Source organism: Triturus cristatus, chromosome 3_1 (assembly GCF_964204655.1).
Source record: "Triturus cristatus chromosome 3_1, aTriCri1.1, whole genome shotgun sequence".
In the NCBI taxonomy this organism is placed as follows: domain Eukaryota; kingdom Metazoa; phylum Chordata; class Amphibia; order Caudata; family Salamandridae; genus Triturus; species Triturus cristatus.
The window spans coordinates 638,754,275-638,779,192 of NC_140583.1; the positions used below are offsets into that span (position 1 = coordinate 638,754,275).

Below are 24,918 nucleotides of genomic sequence, written 5' to 3' on the forward strand. Positions count from 1 at the left end.
CTGTATTTGCTGCTGTTAGGCCTTTAATGGCTGCCAGCACCTCCTCTTTAGTAATGTCCCTTTCAGTCCCATACTGTACTCCTGCGAAAGCCTTGATAATGCGTGGCCCTGTCAAAAATTCCTGTGTGAGCATCTGCTCCTCGTGAGTGGGTTTCTTATAGAGCCTGGTCAAGTACTCCGCAAGGGTAACATTGATGCTCGTCTGCATCACTGCTCTCGTCCTGTCAGGTCTGTTTAAGGCTAGAATCGGGAAACCGAGTTCTCTCTATTTTGTAGCCAGGCCAATAGGCGCTCCAACTTATTCCCCTCTGCGTGTAGTTGCTGCTGCTATTCATTGAGTGTGCGCTTGTCAAGCAAGTTGCAAAGGGTCGCTGTCTCCCACTGCAGTGCTAGGTGAGTCCCCAACGGTGTTAGAGTATCGCCATCTCGTGCTTGAAACCATGTCTGCTGTGCTTCATTGTGCTCGTGGATCACTAATTATGTTCCATGTAAGTTCCCAGAGTTTGAACTTTGGAGCGGAAGACCATGTCTTTTGGACCTCTGGATATAAACTCCATAGGGGAGGGCTGCCTCCGGCTGTTGCCCCGGCAGGTCACGAGCAATGACGAGTGCTCCAAAAGAAACCTGTTAGGGTACTGGGCTTTTTGTGTATTGGTCCCAAACTCCCCAGTTACTAGGATACAGTCCAACCGACTTAGCTTGTCATGTGTCGCCGAGTAGCATGAGAATTGTGCTTGGGTAGGATAAAAAGAGCGCCATATGTCTAAGCAGTGAATCCTGTCCTTGACCTTGGTGAGAGCAGCGGTCATGCTTGGCTTTGTATGTAATCTAAGGGGGCAGCTGCCCAGACTCGTATGCAGTTGAAGTCACCTCCCCAAATTAGAGTCATATCTATAGAAGTCCCTGTCATCTGTGTTGGGTGCATAGGAGTTCATATCTCCCTACCGTCCAAAAGTCCATATAGGAGCACGTAGCGTCTTTCCACATGTGCATGTGTGCAAGGTGCCATATTGTCATTCTCGCGTAGGAGGAATATGTAGAGGAGTACATCTGCCCCCTCCATTTTGTATTCATCTTGGTTGCTTCCTCATCTGTCAAATGCGTCTCTTGGAGCATGGCAATCCGGATGCCATGTCTTCAGAGATCGGTGTGCACTCTGTACTGTTTTGTGCAGGCATTTAGTCTTCTAACATTCAAGGTGGCAATAAGGAGCGTTCTTGAGAGACCTATGACCCAGGGACCCCATCCCATTGTGCATGAATCACCCAAACCCCCATTCCACCACTTGGGTAAACATCACTAGAGCACCGCCGCACCAGTATCTCAGGCCTTGAACCAGCATGGGTGCAGCACGCCAGCTGCAGTCTCATGGCCACCACGCAGCCACTGGGATGCCCTGGCCAGGCTCGCTAAGGTTCCCAGCTGCCGCAGCGGCCATAGTTCACTTTTCGGTTCCCCACTGCTCGTGCCTCCGAAGCGCCGCATCCAGCCTCAACACGCCTCTTAGGGCCACCGCGCCAGCTAACACCGCCTGAAGCGAGGGCCAAAGGCTACTGTTCTCGCTTCAGCTCCAGCGTCAATTTACTGGCGGTCCCAACCTCGGAAGTGGGCTCCCCTTATTGTCAGACGTTTAGGGAGTCGTCCCCTCTGATCGGCAGCCATTTATGGCCCCCAGCATGGCTGATAAATGACGGATAAATGTTCCGGCCCCCAGATACTCACAAAGTGGTTGCCATCTTGCGGCCAGGCTCACTAGTGCCCTCCCCGCGAAATATGCATCCTTAATCTCCAAACAGACCATCCAATCTCCTTGTAAGAGTGTATCTTCATTTTAAATAGCAAAAGATCATCTACTTGTGAAAGTCCTTGAGGTTGGTTACTGGCTGATAGCCTTTATCCTTTTTTTGTATTAGAAACGTGTTGCTGATCAACCCTCGGGAATGGGGAACTGTCTGCATCATAGCCACCTTTTCTTTTTAAAGCTGCTACCTCTTAGTCTATCAGTGAGGATTGCTCCTTCTCCACCATGGCTTGGGAGAGTCCTAAAATTCCAATTGTAACAAATTGTAGTTTGATGGTTTACAGTACCCAAGCATTGTTGGTTAGTTTTTGCCAGTTGTGATAAAACTGTGCCAGCCTCCTCCAACCCCCCCCCCCCCCCCCCCCCCCCCCCCACTGCCCATACACGTGAAGAAAGGATAAGACGTACCAGAGAATCCATATCTGTTGGCCTTGTTGCCTCGGACGTTGCATCTGGAGGCTCGTCGTCTACTGACTCCTCTGTATGAGAACTCCCCAAAGCAAATTGACTTATTCGAGAGCCTCTGTACAAAAGGCTGCCAGCTGAGAACCCTCTTTTTCGACTGGCCCCTCCAAAAAAGCTTTTGTCTGAAAATGTTTTAAATGTATCCCTTAGCTTTGTCCATAGAATTAAATGTGGACACATATTTGGCTTCATGAAAGGGTCGCCGATTAGCCTCATCTGCCAAGGGTCCTGCTTCTGAAGCGGTGAGGTCTCCCAGCGTAGGGTTTACCTTGATAAGTTAATCAACACCCCTCTGTCGGGATAGCACAATTTGTGTTACCCAGTAGTTCCCTCTATGTAAACCCTAACAAAATTTCCAGCTTGATTCGGGAACTGAATTTTCTTGCTTCCTTCGCCATATCTAATATCTTTGTGAGCTGGCTGGAGATATCGAGGAGCTTGTTGTGGCAGCGCACCAGGATCTATCAATACCCTTCTTCAGTTCTTTAACAAATTTTACCAGGAATATGCTCACTTTAGAATCTATTTCTGGGATCACAAAAGCTTTCCCCATGAGTGTAGGTCAGGGCATTCTGCCTTTTATCTATCCCTGTCCTCCTGATCTAAATGTCTTCGAAGGCGGTTGGCTACATATTGGGTCACTTAGTCTGCGGGGAACCAAGCAGAAGAACAGGGGTGGTAAATGGTTTTGAGTACCAAATCGTCCCCGGGAGCCTTAGGTAGTGGGACTGACCCCCAGTAGATTGTCCTTTTGAAGATGAAGCAAGGAGCCATGGTCTGCCTGCGTCTGGTCCCTCGTATGTGGCCCCAGGTGACTGCAAATCCCCTCCCTCATCTTCTTGAGGAAGAATTGAGAAGAATTATGAGCGAGCGTGTCACCTGAGGTACCCAAAGGGGGCTCTGTTGTGCCTGGTTTCACTACTTGTGTACTATTAAACCAGGTCAGGCTTTTAGTCTATCAAAGGTAACGCCCCTAGTGGGATCCTCCCGCTTGTGTTGGGCCTTTGTGGGAATCTGGCTCTCATGGCCTAGGGGTTTATCCATCCCAAACTATGGGACCTAGTCTTCCCTCCTGTGGAAGCGTCCAGAAAGGGTCACAGCTCAAGAGAGTAATGCAGAAGCTCACGGGAGTGTGTCCTTGCCCTGTGCGTTCTGTCCACAACTGCCAGAACAGCGCCATTCAGAACTCCGAGGGAGTCAGCCGTCACGGGCCACATATTGAACCACAACAATGTTAACGAATAATAAATGTGCAACTGTAATGTCAGAGGACAACAATTCCATAACACGTGCAAGATTGACAATGACCAGAAATAAAGAAAGGACTAACACTATGTATACGCCACTACAATTATCCTGCATGGTTATTTATGCAATGAAATATGGGTGTCAATCTACATGGAGGCTTCCCCACTTGAGAACTGCATAGCGGTGAAGAAATCGACAACCAGTGCTGAAGGTAAGGGCAGCGCGAGTCTGAATGATAGAGTTGCAATATAAAGTCACCTATAACAAAATAAACTGTCAGGTATTTGTATGTAAAGCGCCAGAAAAACTCTGATGATGAAGGAAAGAACAGGAAGGCAAGATGGCAGACTGTTAAAAGCTGCAGCCCGGAGCTCCCGGGCTAGGGATCGCCTGTGGCGTAAATCCCAGGAAAAAGCCCCCCATCTAGACACACACACACACCCCCATCCCCAGACCCCCCACCCCTCTCAATCGGGTTCCTAGGGAATCGATATTAAGATTCCATGTGGCCGTTGTGACGCAACGAAGGTCGTGAAACAGTGCTATTATCATCAACAACCCATGGCACCAACGCAGCAGAGCGCTCCACGATCCATTGCAAGCGAGTGAGACCCAAGACGCAGGGACTGCCATGACCAGGTGATCCCTGCTCTCAATCTGGAAGTGACTGGTTGAGAGGTGTCCTGCTGTCTCCTCGCTCCCGACTACCCAGTGGCCGATGTTACTCAACCGGTCCCCGTTGCACTAGCTCCGAGTGGAATGTTGGGCTAAGGGACTGCTGTGGCTGGGAAGGAGGCGGCTGCAGCCTTCCTTGTAAAGAGCCCCAAACTCCCTCGCTCTCGGATACCCTGCAGACTCCCACGCTCAGCCCCTGCTGTGCTAGTCCCAGGCTAGCAGTGAACAGAATGTAGAGAATACCGCAAAGGGGGAGGGGTGGGGGGGGGTTTGTTAACCCCTCACATTAAAGCTGTAACACGCCTCGCTGGTCTGGGCTGGTTCCTGCTACTTTGACTCCATAGCCACGGGTCCCATCCCGTACATATGCCTTCGAGGGATCCCTCTGGCCCCCAGAGTTCACGTGGTGGCCGGGGGCAGGGGGGTAGTTTACTCTTCTCTACTCTGCAGAACCCTCTCTCCCGACAAGCTCCATCATACTACGCTCAACTGACCCTCCGTGAAGAGGGTGGTCTGCCATTAATCGCAGATGCCTGGTGCAACACAAGGCAAGATGTCTACAACCTGGCTTGATTCCCCCTGTGCAGCACAAGATCTACCTCCAGACTACCGCAGACCGCCTTCGCCCACCACCACCCGGCCTTCTACCCCTACGGCCATCACTAGCTCTGGGATTCCTCCAGGCCCAAGATCACCGGCCGTGAGTGCATCAGCATCCTGAAGGCCTGGCTGAACAAGCACTTCAAGAACCCCAGCACTGGCAAGATCATGCTCTGTAAATATGTAATATATATTTGTCCAACCCTAATCCCTTCAACTTTTCTTAAAATGTAATCTTGATTGAATTTGCAACTTGCATATATGTAACTCTAACCACAAGTAGCTGTAGTAGACATATGTACTTACTACCATTCTTGAGTTTAGAGTTTATCTGTTTCGCATCTTTTATGTAATTCATGTAAATCTGAAGTCCTTATGTAATGTAACTGGTTCTACTGTAAAGCGCTCTGACACCTTTGGCTAAAGTTCGCGCTATATTTAAAAAGGCGTAAATAAATAAATAAAACCGAGCGCAGAGCGGCAGCTCTCGTACGCCACCTGTTGTTCTGATGGGAGCACGACACTAGCCCATTAAATAAGAAAAGTCTAAGGTAAGCGTGACCTGGCAAAGCAAAAGGACTCAAGCGTCTGTTGCTTGCAACCACACAAACAGTATAACAGAGAACAATTTGCTAACATATACAGAGGAATAAGGGAAGCCCAAGTGAGCCACGAGCATAGGATTAACAACATTAATACTGTGGGAAATGTAGTTTCTATTAATGATTGAGGGCTGCTGTTCTTGTTTGTAAACAAGCGTAGCACGAGTTGAAGCAGGGTTGACCTTGGACATGGGCGAGCTGCGTCAAGGCCCGGGGCGCAAATATTCCTAGGAGTGCAACAGGGAACTGCCTGACTTAATGTCATGCAAACAGTGGCTCGTCCAAACCACTTGGACTCAACCTACCTCATAAAGACTTTGTAATTAGCCCTTAATGTACCTCAGCGTAATGGCTAGCACTCTATCAATGCAAGTCTGACCCTCCCGCGAATCCTTGTCCACCCAAGATCATCAGATTACTGTCTCACTGGATCAATCCAGTGCTGAATCATATCTGGAATGTGTCACTGTCCTCTGGCATCTTCCCTGATGTCTGGAAACAGGCATTCCTACTGCCTCTCCTGACATGGAGCTCGGAAATTACCGACCAATTTCACTGTTACCGGCACCTGCTAAGATGCTAGAAAAATTGGCACAGCATCAACTCGCCAAGTATGTTGACACACAAGACATCCTACATGACACTCTGTCAAGCTTCCGGGCAGGATATAGTACTGAAACTGCCTTGGTGGAAGTGGCGGAGTCTGTAAGAATGTCGGTGGACGCTGGAGCATCTATTATGCTGATCCTGTTGATAAGGGAGGCAAGGCTGTGTTGATATTGTTGGACCTATCTGCGGCTTGGATACTGTGCCCCATGACCGGCTTCTGTTGAGACTCCAGGAGTGCGCCCTTGGTGGCACGGTATTAAAGTGGTTTTCCTCTTTTCTGGAAGGCCGTCTGCAAACTATTTGGTCCCCGCCCTTTGCTGCCTCCATTCCACCCATGAAGGTAAGGGTTCCTCAGGGCTCGATCTTGAGCCCGACACTCTTTAATTTATATATGACCCCCCCCTTGGATACTTGGCCCAGGCACATGGAGTGACAATAGTATCGTACACGGACGATACTCAACTGCTCTTTACCTGTGACAAGGGTGCTGCTTTTAGAGGGGATGTGATTAACACCTGCCTGTCAGAGGTTTTCTCCTGGCTACAATTGAACCAATTGAAGTGTAACTCTGAGAAATCAGAGATCATTTTCTTTGGTCTCCCCTACCCCCCTTTCCCCCCCCCCCCCTCCCTGCGAAGTGTGGTGCCAATGGTGGTCTGCGGACATGGCTCCTCCTACAACCTCGGTAAAGACAGTTAAGAACTCAGGGGTTAAGCTGGAGGATAATCTATGACAGCCCAGATTCAAACAGTCGCTGGGTCCTGCTTCGGCCTGCTAAAAATGCTGAAGCAGTTTCTGCCCCTACTTCCTGTTACACACAGGAAAACGGTGGTTCAGACTTTGATAGAATCAAGGCTGGACTACGTGAACGTCCTGTACCTGTGTCTACCAGAATATTTATTGACACGCCTTCAGGTGGTCCAGAACGCAGCGGCCAGGGCGATACTCATGCTAGGTCCTAGAACACGGATGTTTACCCATTTGAGATCCCTCCATTGGCTGCCGATCCGTAAGAGGATACGGTTCAAAGCTTTGGTTCTGGGTTTCAAAGCTCTCCATGGCACGGGTGCCTTCTATATCAGGAAAGGAGTCCAGTACTATATTCCTCACCGAACTTTGAGGTCTTCATCGCAGCAGCAGGCGTCCATTCCCAAGTTCTCCTACACCCGCATTGGCGGTCACTCCTTTCAGGTACAGGCCTCCTGTCTTTGGAACTGCTTGCCATTGGCACTTAGACAGGTGCAGGATTTCCTCACCTTCATGAAGCAACTGAAAACATGGTTTCTCCAGCAAAAATTTACAAGCGGAGTCTAGGATGGTTACCCTGTCAGTGTCTGGGCCGGGACACTCTATTGAGTAGCTGTGCACTCTATAAGTAACAATTTACAATTACAATTTGGATCTGTCAGCGGCCTTCAACACAGTTGCACATTCCATTCTGCTAAACAGACTCTGACAGCTTGGATTACGGGCACAGCCCTTGCTTGGATCCAGTCCTATCTCCATGACCGCTCCCAAAGTGTATCTCTCCTACCACATCAGTCATCACCCAAGCCTTTGAGATGTGGTGTACCACAGGGCTCGGCACTAAGCCCCCTACTTTGTAACACCTACCTGGTACCAGTCTTCAATCTCATTGACTTTTTTTTGTAAACAAACTCTATTAGGCATTTGTGATATATGTACTTGTACATTATAGATATTTGCATGGATGCGCAGACAATACTGATCCCCCTCTTGACATATGTATCACTCATTGTTACAATATTAGCATCTGTATTTACTTAATTTGTCCTTAAGAGCATCCATATCAGGCAGTTGCAAATTACATGTAAATTATTAATGGTTAATAATTCCGCTCCACACTCCCTCCACACTCCCTGCCAAATGGCAACCCCAACTCCTTCCACCCTTCTCCCCCCCCTCCCTCCCACAGGCGTGTCTGGAACTAATATGTACGAGCGTTCTTCTCCGGGCCACATTCCAGCAACTTCTATCCCAGGTTCCATATTAGGACTTCCAGTCAGTGGGTGCCACTTATCCTTCTCTCATACCTCCGCATCCGCCCCAGTGCTTCAATCTCATTGACCACTGGGATGTGAAGGTTCTCTCGTATGCAGACGACACCCAGCTGGTGTTCTCTTTTAAGGATCATTCGAAGGACTCATTTGCTAGATTAATGGGGTGTCTGAAGAACATTGCCAGCTGGATGAATAACAACAAACTGAAATTAAATCCAGACAAGACTGAGGCCCTGTTCTTTGGTCAGCCCTCCCCCCTACCTACAAGACTTTGGTGGCCTGCTGAGCTGGGTACTCCGCCTATTCCTGCAAAGTCAGCTAGGAACCTGGGCGTCAAGTGGGACTCAGAGTTATCTTTTGAAACTCATATCTCGCATGTCTCCTCGGTCTGCTTCGTAAAATTGAAAACCCTAAAGAAATTCTTGCGCCTCTTGCTGGAGGATAGCCGCAGGGCATTAGTTAATGCTACGGTGACATCTCAGCTGGACTAAGCAAACAGTCTGTACCTGGGATTACCCAGGTACTTGATTCACAGACTGCAGATGATTCAGAATGCGGCTACGAGACTAATTTGTAGAGTGCCTTTCCACCATCACATCTCCCCACACATCAGGCTCCATCTTTGGCTCCCGGTAGCAAAACATATTGAATTCAAGTCCCTGACCTTAGCTTTTCGGGATTTTCAGAACATAGGACCGAGATACCTTAGAAATAGGCTTCGCCCATACCAATCTACCCGAACACTGAGATCCAATTCCCAGCTCTTACTCTGCGTCCCCGTTTTGCAAAAGCCAGAAAGGGAGGAAGGTCCTTCACAGTCAGGATAGCCATGCTATGGAATGCCCTGCAACTGCATTTACGCATGTCTGACTCTGAGCCAGAGTTCCAAAAGAACTTGAAGAGGTGGCTCTTCTGTCAAGGTTAGTTGTTAGGCCCTGTCTCTTCACCTGACTTCCGCACAGCGCCGGTACACCTCTGTTTGAGGTAGCTATTTGCGCTATACAAATATCACTATTATTATTATCATCAATCCCCTGCCCTCCTCCCATCTTCCTCACACCTCCTGCCATTACAATGCATTGAACCACCTCCCCTACAACAAACACTAAATCTTATTCACGCCCAAGGCTCTGTCCCGGTCAGTCCGATTTAGGGCTGGCCTGGAGTTGAAGCATAATCCTTGCCTCCGGTCCCAACATAGAATTAAATGTTTAATTTCCACTTTAAACTGCTGCTCTAGTTAGGCATTCTTTCTGGCGATCTTCTTAACTGTTTGACTTTCGTGTTGAAATCTGCAGAGGCTGAAAGAACGGAAACAGTATTATTCATTTTGTGGACACAATCCACAGAATTCCCTGCATCTTCTCTCAGCAGCATTCATAGAACAATCAAATTTTCCTTTCCTTCACTCTATACTTAACTTTTGTTCTTGCTTCCTTCGTTGTGGCCCTACTGCTGTTGTGTTCTCCTGAGAAATCACTGGTCTTCATGCAGTTTGTATATGAATGCATTAAATAAATGATGTTGTTAATATGTCTCCCAAAGTGAGACCATAACACTCACTGCATGCTTTAGTTGACATTTCCTTGAGTTTAAATGTTTTGAATGAATTTATGAATGATTGAATGAATTTATATTTACATAGCGCATGGCTACCCTGAGGCCTCCCAGCACTGAGGACAGACACAGATGGACACAAAGCAGAGAGTTAGAGCAAGTCCTTGAAGCGGCAGGTTTTCAGGAGTTTTCGAAACGGTAACAGGTTAGGCTCCTTACGCAGATTTGGAGGGAGGGTGTTCCAGAGGTTAGTGGCGTTGAAAGAAAAGGAGCGCCCGCCCCATCTAGTTCTTCGTATTTTTTTCGGGACGGCAAGATAAGAGGAGCTGGAGCAGAGATTTCTGGGAGGATGGTAGGGGGTTATGAGGGAATGGCTGATGACCGGGTTGTTCTCCAGAAGGCCTTGTGAGCCAAGCTCATGGCCTTAAATTGTATCCTTGCCGTGATGGGGAGCCATTGCAGGCTCCTTAATGCTGGTTTCGCATTTTGCCTGCGAAGAATCTGAAGGAGCAGCCGAGCAGCACAGTTATGGATCGTCTGGAGTTTATGAATAGGGGATTGAGGAGCTCCCAAATAGAGGGCATTCCCATAATCCAGGCAAGAAAGAATGAGAGCTTGGACCATGATCCTTCTCGTCTGGAAGGGAAGGAGGGAGAGGATCTTGCGCAACATCCTCATCAGGCCGTAGCAAGTGCCTGAGAGCTTGGTGACCTGGTGGTTGAAGCTAAGAGAGCAATCAAGCCACATACCAAGCCTCCTGATCTGGGCTTTTGGGTCTGGGAGAGGGCCAAGGCAGTCCGGCCAGAGGAGGGCAGGGTCGAAGGCGAGTGAGTTGCCGAGGAGCATGAGCTCGGTCTTGTCCCCATTGAGCTTGAGGCATGAGAGTTCCATCCACTCGGCCACTGCCTCTAGGCAAGGACCTAGGGTGCTAGATGACCTGTCGGGGTGGTTTAATGCCACCACAAGCTGCGTGTCATCTGCATAGGGGATGATCTTTATGCCAAGGGTCTCATATAGATATTAAATAGCGTGGGGCTCAGGGAGGAACCCTGGGGGACCCCACAGCTAAGAGGCAACCGGTTGGACACAGCATCTCCTTCAAACACCTGGAAAAAGCAGTCGCTGAAAAAGGACTGGAACCAGGTTCATGCCGTGCCAGTCACTCCAAGATTCTTAAGTCGACAGGTCAAGATGTTATGATTGACAGTGTCGAAAGCGGCACTGAGATAGAGGAGGATGATTGCTGCAGTACCTCCCTGGTCCAGTACCTTCCTCACTCCTCAGTTACTGCCAAAAGGGCAGTCTCAGTCCCTAGCTGAGGGCGAAAGTCTGTTTGTGAGTGGTAGAGGTATATATTAACTCATCTTGTACTCTGAGAGCAGGAGTGGATTATAAACCAAGAAATCCTAGGGTCTGATCACAAATCAATAGTAAATGTGAGCCACACTACAAAATAGGTGTATGGACAACAATGTGAGTGTACTAAAAGGGGTTATCTAAGGGCAGATCCCTTTAAGGACGTAATCCCTCACTCACCAATGGTGACATGCTTCATCATAGGGACTCTCCTCCCAAAGGAAATACCTAGTTCCTTTGAGGGCTACAACCCCCTCACTGTGAGGGAGGAGCTCAGGGATGTTTTGGGTATCCTAAACCCACCTATGACGAGTCTTGTGTGTGAGTGAGGACGCAGCGCAAATCATGAAATAGTATGAGTGAATGTTAAAACTGACTACTGAGCAAACACCAACACTTTTAATTTACATCTGCCTAGTGTCAGGATCAAAAAAGCAGTACACAGACGGCACGGATTTAAGCCGTTCAAGTGTAATAACAAATGGTCGACATGTTTCAGCCGTAACAGGCTTTCATCAGGACCTACGCAAAAAACGCTGCTGCTCAAAAAACGTGAAAAACGTGACAACGTAAATAAATAATGATAACTTCAAAGGATATATGAAACCAAACTTTGGTCTCTCAGTGAATACATTTCTTCATACCTATGGGGGTGAGAAAATAAATACAATGAATATGAACACGGTGTATGGTTGAGAAACACTTGAAAGGCCACGGGACCTGACAGAAGAAAACCCACACAATATAAAAACTCTTACCCGCTATTGCTGGGTATGAGACCTCACCTACACCTGGCAACCGCTCAGGAAGGGAGCACCGCTCTAAGAGAATGAACAAGAAGGGAAAATAAACTAGGTTGAGAGTCCCTACATGTACCAACTATGGCATGCATAATCATATCCCATCTCTATATTGCATGCAAGGGAACAAATAACCTGTGTGGTCAAAAGGAGGGATGACAAGGAGAGAAGTTGCAGGCAACCCATAATATAACATCAACACAGAAGTGTGACGTGGGAGCTATGATTTTGAAGCCCAAAAGTCTAATGAAACCACCATGTCTAGCTCAATATGACCCAGGCAAGTCAGGTAATCAGCGAGGCTAGAAAAACACAAGAGACCATCATGGCGGTCTTACCTGTCCGTCGGTACTTCTTGGCAGAGAGAGCCTGCTGCCGGAGGTAACCAGACGCTATGAGACCCCGCCTTAAATAGCCAGTATGTCATTACGGTGATACAATGCACCTGATGTTGCAAACAGAGGAGGAGCCCTTAAGGGCACAACGCGCCTGCTCACAGACGAGAATATTTCACAGAGCAGACTACGCATGTCCGTAACCGGACACTTACTGCACGCGCATGCGCCCGCTCTACAGTAAGGCCCCAGACGGGAAACGACACAGTGCGCAGGCCCAGCGTGACAGATTGAACACGCGCGCATGTGCAAGATCGCTACATCGGCAACTTGGAAATCGGCTTGACAATGGAAAAAAAGGGGGATGCAAGCCGTGTAAATAGGTACACATGTACAGACCCCTCTATAATACCCAAGAAAACAAACACTCCCACAGAAAAGTGGAGAAGGAAAACTGGACACATTGATGGTAATTCGTAGAACGGTGGCTTCCCGCGTGGAAGCCACCGACGGGGAACGTCCGCGTCTCCCCGATCCACGACTGGAGATCGTAATCACTGAGGACGTGTTCCCCGATGTCTGTGACGTCGAACTGTACGTCGACCTCGTCCGGCGTCTCTTCGCCCTCGACGTCGAACGCCGTCTCGCAGTCGAGCGTCCTCTCGACGTCGAACCATGCCTCCTCGACGTCGACCGATGCCTCGACCTCCGTCGCCGCGGCGTCGACTTCTGCCTCGACGTCGCCTTCTGGTGCTTCGACGTCGAACGCTAGTGTCTCGACGACGGCGACCTGTGCCTCGACGGCGACCTGTGCCTCGACGGCGACCTGTGCCTCGACGGCGACCTTCTCCGCCTGGACGGCGGGCGCCGGGATCTCGGCGTCGACTCAGTCAGCGTCGAGCCGTGGGTCGACGGCGAAGGTGGCGAGTGAAGTCTTCCATGGGGCTCGGTACGACGTCGATGGGGTGTCGACGTCGACCGCGACACCTTCGACGGCGACCCGGTCCCGGGTCTCGCCGGCCCCTCTCGACGTCGAACGCCGAGGCTGCCGCGACCCAGAGCCCTGGATCGACGGCGAACATACTGGTGCCTTTTCCCTCGCCGTCGTCGCCTTCGACGTCGAACGCGACCTACCAGCCGGTAGGCGCCGTTTCTGCTCCCTGCTCTGCCCGGAGGTCCCTCCAGGGGCTGAAGCATGGGCGGAGGAGGGAGAATGAGACCCTCCATGCCCCGAAGTCCCACCGGTCCTCTGCTGCTCCTGTCCCTGAAGGCGAATCTTCTCCCTGTCCCTCAGGGTCCTCTTTGAAAAGGTTTTACAGATGGCACATGTAGCTGGGACATGTGAGGACGACAAGCAGAGGATACAAACATCATGTGGGTCCGTCTTGGCCTTTTTCCTCCCACACTCAGGGCAGTTATCGAACAAAGCCATGCTAAGAGTGGGCCAAAACTGCTCCAGATTGCAGGCAGTAGTTGACAAAGGCTCTAGACGTCGAATGAAAACACTATTTATCCAAAAAATCCAATTTTAATCAAATAAACCACCCAAAAGGGTAGAGCTCAAGCTCCAGGGTCCTGCTAGCAGGAGCCGGAAAAAAGAACTGAAAGTAACTTGTGTTGGCTGTGCATCCTGGGATACCGGGGGTCTCTGGAGAGTTTCTTAAAGGCACGGTATCCCTTTAGCAGACACATAATGACAGCCTATAGGGCTTGTCTGTCCACCCCTTCCTCTCTATTGTTTAAAGGGATTTTGGTGAAGGGAGTGTGTGGTAATAAAGGAGGATGTCAGATGTGAATAAAGATGACATTTAAACTTTATTTTGGCTTTTGTGTTCACTTCAGAGGAAGTGCTGGCCAGTGCAGCCTTGTTGTGATTAGGCTGTATTATTTTGTCTGTCTCTTAAGTGTCTTTGCAGGTTTGCAAATGCGGGACAGCTTAAGAGATATTTTTGATTGCTCCGGGGTCCCTGCACATGGGCGGGGATTATTCATAGATTATGACTATAACAGAGATACCCCTACTACAGAACTGGAGTTACAGGTAATAAACTACTCCTTGCTGCTGTTGCAATTTGTATGACTCATTAGGGTCCATGGTCTAGAAGTCCCTATGTCAATCTCAGTGGTGTGTTTAGTGTTCGCACAGGCCGCACAACTGCCGCAGGGGAAATGGCCACGTATTGGGGGGAGGTTCCAAAGTGTATTTTGCTGTTTGACAACAACCTCGCGTGGGCGGGTGTGCACCAATCGATCCCTGATATTAGAGCTGCGTTTGAACGCAAAGAGGGGACGTTCGAGTGGTGTTGTGCCAATGTTTAAAATCTTCCAATTAGATAAGATACATTTTTTAATCTTGTTGGAAAGAGTGCAGAATGTGTTAACGCACTTGAGTCTCTTAGTGGTTTCTTTAGTCTGTCTAGGTTCCAGCAAAGCTGCCCTATTGTTGTTGCCTGCACGTTTCAATGATTGTTTAATCAGTTTCTTGGGGTAATGTCTTACCAAGAGCTGATTCGCTAAGTCATGTGCATGATCTTTATATTTTGCCATTGTGGTGCAATTCCTTTTGATACGCAAAAACTGTCCAAAAGGTAGATTTTGGCGTAAGGCTTTTGGATGGAAGCTGTCAAATAATAGCAAAGAGTTCTTTGACATTGGTTTCCTAAACAGTTCAGTGTTAAGACCACCATCTGTGGGAGAGATCAGGACGTCAAGAAACGGCAAACATGATTTACTAAATTCGCAAGTGAAGCGAAGTTAGGCATTCTGATTGTTAAGCCAAGTTTTAAACTCATTAATGGAAGAATCGGTGCCAGACCAAACCACCAGCACATCGTCAATATAGCGCTTCCAACAACGTATGTGATGTCTAAACGGATTGAGGGCGCCAAAGATGTGTTCTTGCTCGAAGCTGTGCATATAGAGGTTGGCTAGACTAGGGGCAAAAACACTCCCCATCGAAGTGCCAGACACTTGTAGGAAAAGTTGGTCCTCAAACTTGAAAAAGTTTTCTTTCATTGCAATCCGAGCACAGTTGATAATGAAAGATATAGGTGTAATAGAGTCAGGCACTTTCTCACGTAACAATGTCTCTACAGTCGCAAGGGTCTCATTTTGCGGAATACATGTGTAGAGTGACTCCACGTCGAATGAGACCAAAAAGTCATCCTCTATATTAAACTCAATGGTCTCAATCAAATTTAAGACATCCTTAGTGTCTCTCAAGTATGTGGGCATATCCAATACCAAGGGATGTAAAAAATGATCCACAAAGGTGGATAAGGGTTCAAGGAGAGACCCAATCCCAGATATAATAGGACGCCCAGGAGGTGGTCTCTGTGTCTTGTGTACCTTAGGTAACGTGTAGAAGTAGGGGATGACAGGATGGCTTTTAACTAGATAGCTGGCTTCTTGTCCGGTAATCCAACCATTGGCCAAAGCCTCCTCAACCATGGTCTTGATCTCCAACTCTAATCTCTGAGTGGGATCCTCGCGTAGAGGTATATAAAATTGAGTGTTATCTAGTTGTCTCTTACATTCTGCGCGGTACTAGGAGGTATCCATTACCACAATAGCTCCACCCTTATCTGCCGGTTTGATCGTGATAGAGGGATCTATTGCAAGGGACTGCATTGCAGATTGTTTTTTTTTGTTGAGATTCTGATATTGCCTGGTCTTAATAGTGCACAAATGAGAAACCTGTGAGATGACTGCTTTCTCAAATGTCAGAACCTGTGGGGGAACCTGATTGGCCAAAGGGCAGAACGTAGATTTGTTCTTAAGACCAGTATTGCTGGTGAGTTCCTCGTTGGCATCCAGAGGTTTATCCCTAAAGAAAAACTCAAGCCGGATCTTACGAAAGAACTGTGCTAGTTCTGACCTGATCTGGAAGGCATCACCATTGTAAGTGGGAACGAACCCTAAGCCCTTACTCAAAAGTGCTTGTTGATCTGTGTTAAGAGTGTGACCGCTCAGATTGATGACTATAGTGTCTCGCTGGTTGAATTAATTTCCGTCATGCTCCTGGTTGAGTGGGCCGGTGGGTTGTCTGCCCAGTGAACTTGTGTTCTCTGGTTCCGACGTTTTCCTCTTGACCTGTTGCGGCCCGAGCCTAAAAAACGCTGATTAGGAAATAATTGAGGCTGGGGCTGAAACGGGAACATGGGTCCCTGCGGAGGTAGACCAGAATAGTTGTAAGGTCCGGGGGTCCACCATGGTGGTAATGGTGGTCCCGGAGGAAAAGGGGCTCCTCTGTAGCCTCTCCTTTGGCCTCTGTTGCGGTTGGAGAAACCTCTTTGTGATGGTAAGCCATGGTTAGAGTTCTCAGAGTCACTGGAAACCTCATCACTCCCAGAAGTGGAGTAGTTGGACCCATATCTCCTCCCTTGTCGATTAAACACAGGGGGCACGTAATCTGTACTGGTATACGGGTAAATTGTCTCCATCGAAAATCGTGCTAGATCTTTTTTAAACTTATTGATCTTTGTCATTAAGATCGAGTCCTTAAATTCCTTGTTGTTTTTGTTACTCTCCTCATTCTGTTTCTTAAATTGTGCGCTTGACAGAGTGACCTTGATCTGGGATTCCAAAGTTTGGATCTCCACCAGAATTAGGTCAGCTACTCGTTTGGCCGTGTTGATAATAAGAATTCGCCAATCACGAGTACAGCGCCATGCTATTAGGGACCAATCTTTGAGGAAAAGTTTGTCCTCAAGAAAGAGGCGAGGGGCATTGGTGACTATCAGTCCAGTGGGTGCACAATTGCCCCTTAAATATTCGGTCATTATGGCACCGTGTATATAAACACGTGAGTGTGACTTTCTGAGTGTCAGTAGCTTGGACCAATCATCCCCATGTAGTACGGTGCCAGTCTGAAAGGTGTCTAAGATACTGGGTGCTGTCAAAATTAATTGGGCCATCTCATCATCAAAAGACAAGCCTGGTCTCTCGGCCATGACGTCACGGTGAGTAACACAGTAATGGATAATGCTAAAAAAGGTTGCTAGACTATCTCGGCAGTCACTCTGACTCCTTAAGCTACAATGGGGCACTGAATGCGTGTGCCTATTGAACAAAAATGCGAACCCGCAGCCAAAGCTGCTCAAAGTACTAAAAAAACACAGCAGTTCAAGGGGGAGGGTTCAAGGGACAAATTTAGAGACCACTATGGATTATATCCCCTACACAACGTATTATAAACCAAGAAATCCTAGGGTCTGATCACAAATCAATAGTAAATGTGAGCCACACTACAAAATATGTGTATGGACAACAATGTGCGTGTACTAAAAGGGGTTATCTAAGGGCAGATCCCTTTAAGGACGTAATCCCTCACTCACCAATGGTGACATGCTTCATCATAGGGACTCTCCTCCCAAAGGAAATACCTAGTTCCTTTGAGGGCTACAACCCCCTCACTGTGAGGGAGGAGCTCAGGGATGTTTTGATAGGATATATTGGGTATCCTAAACCCACCTATGACGAGTCTTGTGTGTGAGTGAGGACGCAGCGCAAATCATGAAATAGTATGAGTGAATGTTAAAACTGACTACTGAGCAAACACCGACACTTTTAATTTAAATCTGCCTAGTGTCTGGATTAAAAAAGCAGTACACAGACGGCATGGATTTAAGCCGTTCAAGTGTAATAACAAATGGTCGACATGTTTCAGCCGTAACAGGCTTTCATCAGGACCTACGCAAAAAACGCTGCTGCTCAAAAAACGTGAAAAACGTGACAACGTAAATAAATAATGATAATTTCAAAGGATATATGAAACCAAACTTTGGTCTCTCAGTGAATACATTTCTTCATACCTATGGGGGTGAGAAAATATATACAATGAATATCAACACAGTGTATGGTTGAGAAACACTTGAAAGGCCACGGGACCTGACAGAAGAAAACCCACACAATATAAAAACTCTTACCCGCTATTGCTGGGTATGAGACCTCACCTACACCTGGCAACCGCTCAGGAAGGGAGCACCGCTCTAAGAGAATGAACAAGAAGGGAAAATAAACTAGGTTGAGAGTCCCTACATGTACCAACTATGGCATGCATAATCATATCCCATCTCTATATTGCATGCAAGGGAACAAATAACCTGTGTGGTCAAAAGGAGGGATGACAAGGAGAGAAGTTGCAGGCAACCCATAATATAACATCAACACAGAAGTGTGACGTGGGAGCTATGATTTTGAAGCCCAAAAGTCTAATGAAACCACCGTGTCTAGCTCAATATGACCCAGGCAAGTCAGGTAATCAGTGAGGCTAGAAAAACACAAGAGACCATCATGGCGGTCTTACCTGTCCGTCGGTACTTCTTGGCAGAGAGAGCCTGCTGCCGGAAGTAACCAGACGCTATGAGACCCCGCCTTAAATAGCCAGTATGTCATTACGGTGATACAATGCACCTGATGTTGCAAACAGAGGAGGAGCCCTTAAGGGCACAACGCGCCTGCTCACAGACGAGAATATTTCACAGAGCAGACTACGCATGTCCGTAACCGGACACTTACTGCACACGCATGCGCCCGCTCTACAGTAAGGCCCCAGACGGGAAACGACACAGTGCGCAGGCCCAGCGTGACAGATTGAACACGCGCACATGTGCAAGATCGCTACATCGGCAACTTGGAAATCGGCTTGACAATGAAAAAAAGGGGGATGCAAGCCGTGTAAATAGGTACACATGTACAGACCCCTCTATAATACCCAAGAAAACAAACACTCCCACAGAAAAGTGGAGAAGGAAAACTGGACACATTGATGGTAATTCGTAGAACATGTAACACACCACCATACATGCGTCATGACACATCATCAAGGGAACCAAAGATTACCATAATAGTCCCTACCGATCAATATAGAAGGCCAACTCAACAAGTCCTTCTATCACGATCAAACCGGCAGATAAGGGTGGAGCTATTGTGGTAATGGATACCTCCCAGTACCGCGCATAATGTAAGAGACAACTAGATAACACTCAATTTTATATACCTCTACGCGAGGATCCCACTCAGAGATTAGAGTTGGAGATCAAGACCATGGTTGAGGAGGCTTTGGCCAATGGTTGCATTACCAGACAAGAAGCCAGCTATCTAGTTAAAAGCCATCCTGTCATCCCCTACTTCTACACGTTACCTAAGGTACACAAGACACAGAGACCACCTCCTGGGCGTCTTATTATATCTGGGATTGGGTCTCTCCTTGAACCCTTATCCACCTTTGTGGATCATTTTTTACATCCCTTGGTATTGGATATGCCCACATACTTGAGAGACACTAAGGATGTCTTAAATTTGATTGAGACCATTGAGTTTAATATAGAGGATGACTTTTTGGTCTCATTCGACATGGAGTCACTCTACACATGTATTCCGCAAAATGAGACCCATGCGACTGTAGAGACATTGTTACGCGAGAAAGTGCCTGACTCTATTACACCTATATCTTTCATTATCAACTGTGCTCGGATTGCAATGAAAGAAAACTTTTTCAAGTTTGAGGACCAACTTTTCCTACAAGTGTCTGGCACTTCGATGGGGAGTGTTTTTGCCCCTAGTCTAGCCAACCTCTATATGCACAGCTTCGAGCAAGAACACATCTTTGGCGCCCTCAATCCGTTTAGACATCACATACGTTGTTGGAAGCGCTATATTGAAGATGTGCTGGTGGTTTGGTCTGGCACCGATTCTTCCATTAATGAGTTTAAAACTTGGCTTAACAATCAGAATGCCTATCTTCGCTTCACTTGCGAATTTAGTAAATCATGTTTGCCGTTTCTTGACGTCCTGATCTCTCCCACAGATGGTGGTCTTAACACTGAACTGTTTAGGAAACCAATGTCAAAGAACTCTTTGCTATTATTTGACAGCTTCCATCCAAAAGCCTTACGCCAAAATCTACCTTTTGGACAGTTTTTGCTTATCAAAAGGAATTGCACCACAATGGCAAAATATAAAGATCATGCACATGACTTAGCGAATCAGCTCTTGGTAAGACATTACCCCAAGAAACTGATTAAACAATCATTGAAACGTGCAGGCAACAACAATAGGGCGGCTTTGCTGGAACCTAGACAGACTAAAGAAACCACTAAGAGACTCGCGTGCGTTAACACATTCTGCACTCTTTCCAACAAGATTAAAAAATGTATCTTATCTAATTGGAAGATTTTAAACATTGGCACAACACCACTCGAACGTCCCCTCTTTGCGTTCAAACGCAGCTCTAATATCAGGGATCGATTGGTGCACACCCGCCCACGCGAGGTTGTTGTCAAACAGCAAAATACACTTTGGAACCTCCCCCCAATACGTGGCCATTTCCCCTGCGGCAGTTGTGCGGCCTGTGCGAACACTAAACACACCACTGAGATTGACATGTTATGTTATGTTATGTTATGCACTTTTGTATTGCGCACAGCTGCCCCAGCTAAGGGGCGTCCTGGCGCATGGCAGGCAATGTGCAACAGATAGCAGAAACACAACACAGATAAAAAGATCTATTTAAAAAAGAAACGTTTTCAGAGCTTTGCGAAAGGCCAAGAGGTCAGTCAGTAGCCGCAGGTCCACTGGGAGGGAATTCCAGAGTTCAGCCGCCCTCACCCTAAAAGAGCGACCACCAGCCCGACACAACCTGTATCGGGGGACCACCGCGAGCGCTTGGCTTCCCGATCTCAAAGCGCGGGAAGGAACATACCACGACAGGAGGTCAGCAAGAATTGGCGGACCTACTCCCCTCAAGATCTTAAACGCCAAACACAACACCTTGAACTGGATGCGTGATTTAATGGGGAGCCAATGCAAGGATCTCAAGACACCTGAGACAGAGCTCCTTCGGGGTAAGCCTACAATGGCTCTAGCCGCGGCATTCTGCACTCGTTGAAGGCGGGTAATCTCCGCCATGTTGGTCCCTACCAAAAGCGAGCTGGCATAGTCCAGGCGAGATAATACCGTGGCCTGGACTATCAGCTGCCTGGTACCACGGTCAAAGAACTTAAGAATGGGCCTCAGCGACCGCAGGATGCCAAAACAACCGGCCGCGATTTTCTTCGAGTGGCCCTCGTAACTGAGAGCGGGATCCATCCACACTCCCAGATTCCTAAGTTCAGTGACCGGGAGAGGGGCCAGCCCCAGTTCACTGGGCCACCACTTGTCCCCCCACAGTTCCGCCTTCCTGCCAACGATCATGATCTCGGTTTTCTTCGCGTTGAGCTGGAGACAGTTGTTCTTCATCCAGCTTGCCACCGCCCTAAGTCCACTCTGAAACCTGGGGACATAGGGACTTCTAGACCATGGACCCTAATGAGTCATACAAATTGCAACAGCAGCAATGTAATTTACCTGATTACATGTCCATGCTCCCTTCGGTACGTTGGGATGACCACTAGACGAGTAAAGACGAGGATATTGGAACACAAGTACCATTCGATGTAAAAAAACATCCACTAGACTTACCCAACATTTTGTAACAGCACAACACTCACCTCAAGAATTACAGTGGACGATAATTGAACAACCCTTTATCCCTTCACACATTGTTGACACTTCAGCTTTTCTTTTTAGAAAAGAACAACTTTGGGTATTTAAGCTCCATAGTTCTGAGTCCGGTCTTAATGATGACATTCCTTGGGTTTCTATCTAGTACCCGTTTGAGTTATATCAGTACACATGATATGAGTAACAATTTATCTACATGTGAACTTCCAATTGGTTCTGATACAGAGCCTAATCTGACTCATGTACACTTGTTGAGTTGGCCTTCTATATTGATCGGTAGGGACTATTATGGTAATCTTTGGTTCCCTTGATGATGTGTCATGACGCATGTATGGTGGTGTGTTACATGTTCTACGAATTACCATCAATGTGTCCAGTTTTCCTTCTCCACTTTTCTGTGGGAGTGTTTGTTTTCTTGGGTATTATAGAGGGGTCTGTACATGTGTACCTATTTACACGGCTTGCATCCCCCTTTTTTTCATTGTCAAGCCGATTTCCAAGTTGCCGATGTAGCGATCTTGCACATGCGCGCGTGTTCAATCTGTCACGCTGGGCCTGCGCACTGTGTCGTTTCCCGTCTGGGGCCTTACTGTAGAGCGGGCGCATGCGCGTGCAGTAAGTGTCCTGTTACGGACATGCGTAGTCTGCTCTGTGAAATATCCTCGTCTGTGAGCAGGCGCGTTGTGCCCTTAAGGGCTCCTCCTCTGTTTGCAACATCAGGTGCATTGTATCACCGTAATGACATACTGGCTATTTAAGGCGGGGTCTCATAGCGTCTGGTTACCTCCGGCAGCAGGCTCTCTCTGCCAAGAAGTACCGACGGACAGGTAAGACCGCCATGATGGTCTCTTGTGTTTTTCTTGCCTCGCTGATTACCTGACTTGCCTGGGTCATATTGAGCTAGACACGGTGGTTTCATTAGACTTTTGGGCTTCAAAATCATAGCTCCCACGTCACACTTCTGTGTTGATGTTATATTATGGGTTGCCTGCAACTTCTCTCCTTGTCATCCCTCCTTTTGACCACACAGGTTATTTGTTCCCTTGCATGCAATATAGAGATGGGATATGATTATGCATGCCATAGTTGGTACATGTAGGGACTCTCAACCCTTCTTGTTCATTCTCTTAGAGCGGTGCTCCCTTCCTGAGCGGTTGCCAGGTGTAGGTGAGGTCTCATACCCAGCAATAGCGGGTAAGAGTTTTTATATTGTGTGGGTTTTCTTCTGTCAGGTCCCGTGGCCTTTCAAGTGTTTCTCAACCATACACTGTGTTGATATTCATTGTATATATTTTCTCACCCCCATAGGTATGAAGAAATGTATTCACTGAGAGACCAAAGTTTGGTTTCATATATCCTTTGAAGTTATCATTATTTATTTACGTTGTCACGTTTTTCACGTTTTTTGAGCAGCAGCGTTTTTTGCGTAGGTCCTGATGAAAGCCTGTAACGGCTGAAACATGTCGACCATTTGTAATTACACTTGAACGGCTTAAATCCATGCCGTCTGTGTACTGCTTTTTTAATCCTGACACTAGGCAGATGTAAATTAAAAGTGTCGGTGTTTGCTCAGTAGTCAGTTTTAACATTCACTCATACTATTTCATGATTTGCGCTGCGTCCTCACTCACACACAAGACTCGTCATAGGTGGGTTTAGGATACCCAATATATCCTATCAAAACATCCCTGAGCTCCTCCCTCACAGTGAGGGGGTTGTAGCCCTCAAAGGAACTAGGTATTTCCTTTGGGAGGAGAGTCCCTATGATGAAGCATGTCACAATTGGTGAGTGAGGGATTACGTCCTTAAACGGATCTGCCCTTAGATAACCCCTTTTAGTACACTCACATTGTTGGCCATACACATATTTTGTAGTGTGGTTCACATTTACTATTGATTTGTGATCAGACCCTAGGATTTCTTGGTTTATAATACGTTGTGTAGGGGATATAATCCATAGTGGTCTCTAAATTTGTCCCTTGAACCCTCCCCCTTGAACTGCTGTGTTTTTTGAGCAGGAGTGGATTCTCATACATGCCAATGACCTCTTGATTGACTGGGAAATGCTACCCATGCTCCTGTGGCTTGACTCCTAAGAGGTTTTCAACACCACCTTCCTGTAATGTGCATCATATTTCTGTTGCAGGCAGAAGATTTGAAACTGCTTCTGAGGCACATGGAGCACTGGGCTCACAGGTTGTACCCAAAACTGACTTTTGAAGACTTCATCAATAAACTTGAGGCGTTGGGCTCAAAAAAGCCAGTCCAGGTGAGTGACTTTGATTTTGATGTAGAGAAATGCCTTCTGGAGGTATAAATTAAGTTGTTTAGAGTCTGTGTCTTCAGATGTCAAAGCTCACCTGTATAGTAATAGTCGCACAGACATTATTTGCCAATATAGAATGACATGTTTTTCTTTATTTTATTTTTATTTAACATCATGAAATCACACCTAATGATATTAGTGTGCTTTACATTAGACTGAAGCAACAGTAGATAAGCAGCCTGTAGACCAAAAAAGAAAAACTCAGTAAGGTTGAATGGGAGAAACAGGCAATAGGTAAATACGTGTAACACAGATGCTTAATTGGTCTTTCGGCAGATATTGTGTTTGTGTTCAGCTGAGGTGACTGTCCTATGTTCAATTGACCTCTTGTTAGCTCTTGTACTCTTAATTAAGGACATATCTTCAGCTTTCCTTGCTCCGCTATGAGTTAACTTGAGTGCTCCGGGCTTATAATGGCTGGTATAAGCCCGGAGCTCCAACATTCCAATGCTTCTTTGTGGCTTTGAACAAAGGCTTCAAGGAGCCGCTGCCTTGTTAAAGTCCCTCGCCTTCGGCTCGGGCCTTTAACGCTGCAGGGGGCCTTTAACCCCTTGAGTGCCGATGACGAGATAGTCTCGTCATGGGCCGCGGTTGCGCTGTGCCCATGACGAGACTATCTCGTCATGAACCCCGCCCGCTAATTCAACGCCCGGCACAGGGCGGGGAAAGGGCGGGGCACACAAGGGGTTAATAGCCGCTAAGGCGGGCTAGAAGGCTATAATAAGCCCCTCTCCCAGATACTTTACCACTTTTCAAAATGAGCCTTTGACTCCCTAGGCTACTGGTTCCCAAACTTTTGACTCCTGAGGCCCCCCAGTGAGTCACTACTGGAAGCCGAGGACCCCTAAGCAATTTGCACTATTTAAATTTCAAACATTAAAACAGTAATTTGTGAAAAATACACAAAGAAGTGCACACCAAATAAATACTCTTATAGCTAAAGAAGGAAAGGAAAATTTGATTGTATGATTTTATATTGAAAACATTTTGCAAAATTCTAAAGATTTTTAACGGGAAGG

At 47.3% G+C, this 24,918-nt stretch overlaps 2 protein-coding genes across 5 annotated transcripts in view; one reads left to right on the top strand and one right to left on the bottom strand.

Moving 5' to 3' along the window:
- The window catches only part of LOC146860695 (uncharacterized), a 212,050-nt gene that overhangs the window by 121,612 nt on the left and 65,520 nt on the right, over positions 1–24,918 (bottom strand). The window lies entirely within an intron of this gene.
- TIPIN (TIMELESS interacting protein) overlaps positions 1–24,918 on the top strand; it is a 233,147-nt gene that overhangs the window by 99,613 nt on the left and 108,616 nt on the right. For all 4 annotated transcript variants that reach the window (XM_085644621.1, XM_085644622.1, XM_085644623.1 and 1 more), the window contains exon 5: positions 23,720–23,842. In XM_085644621.1, the coding sequence (XP_085500747.1) occupies positions 23,720–23,842 (123 nt within the window). The remainder of the gene's footprint in view (positions 1–23,719; positions 23,843–24,918) is intronic.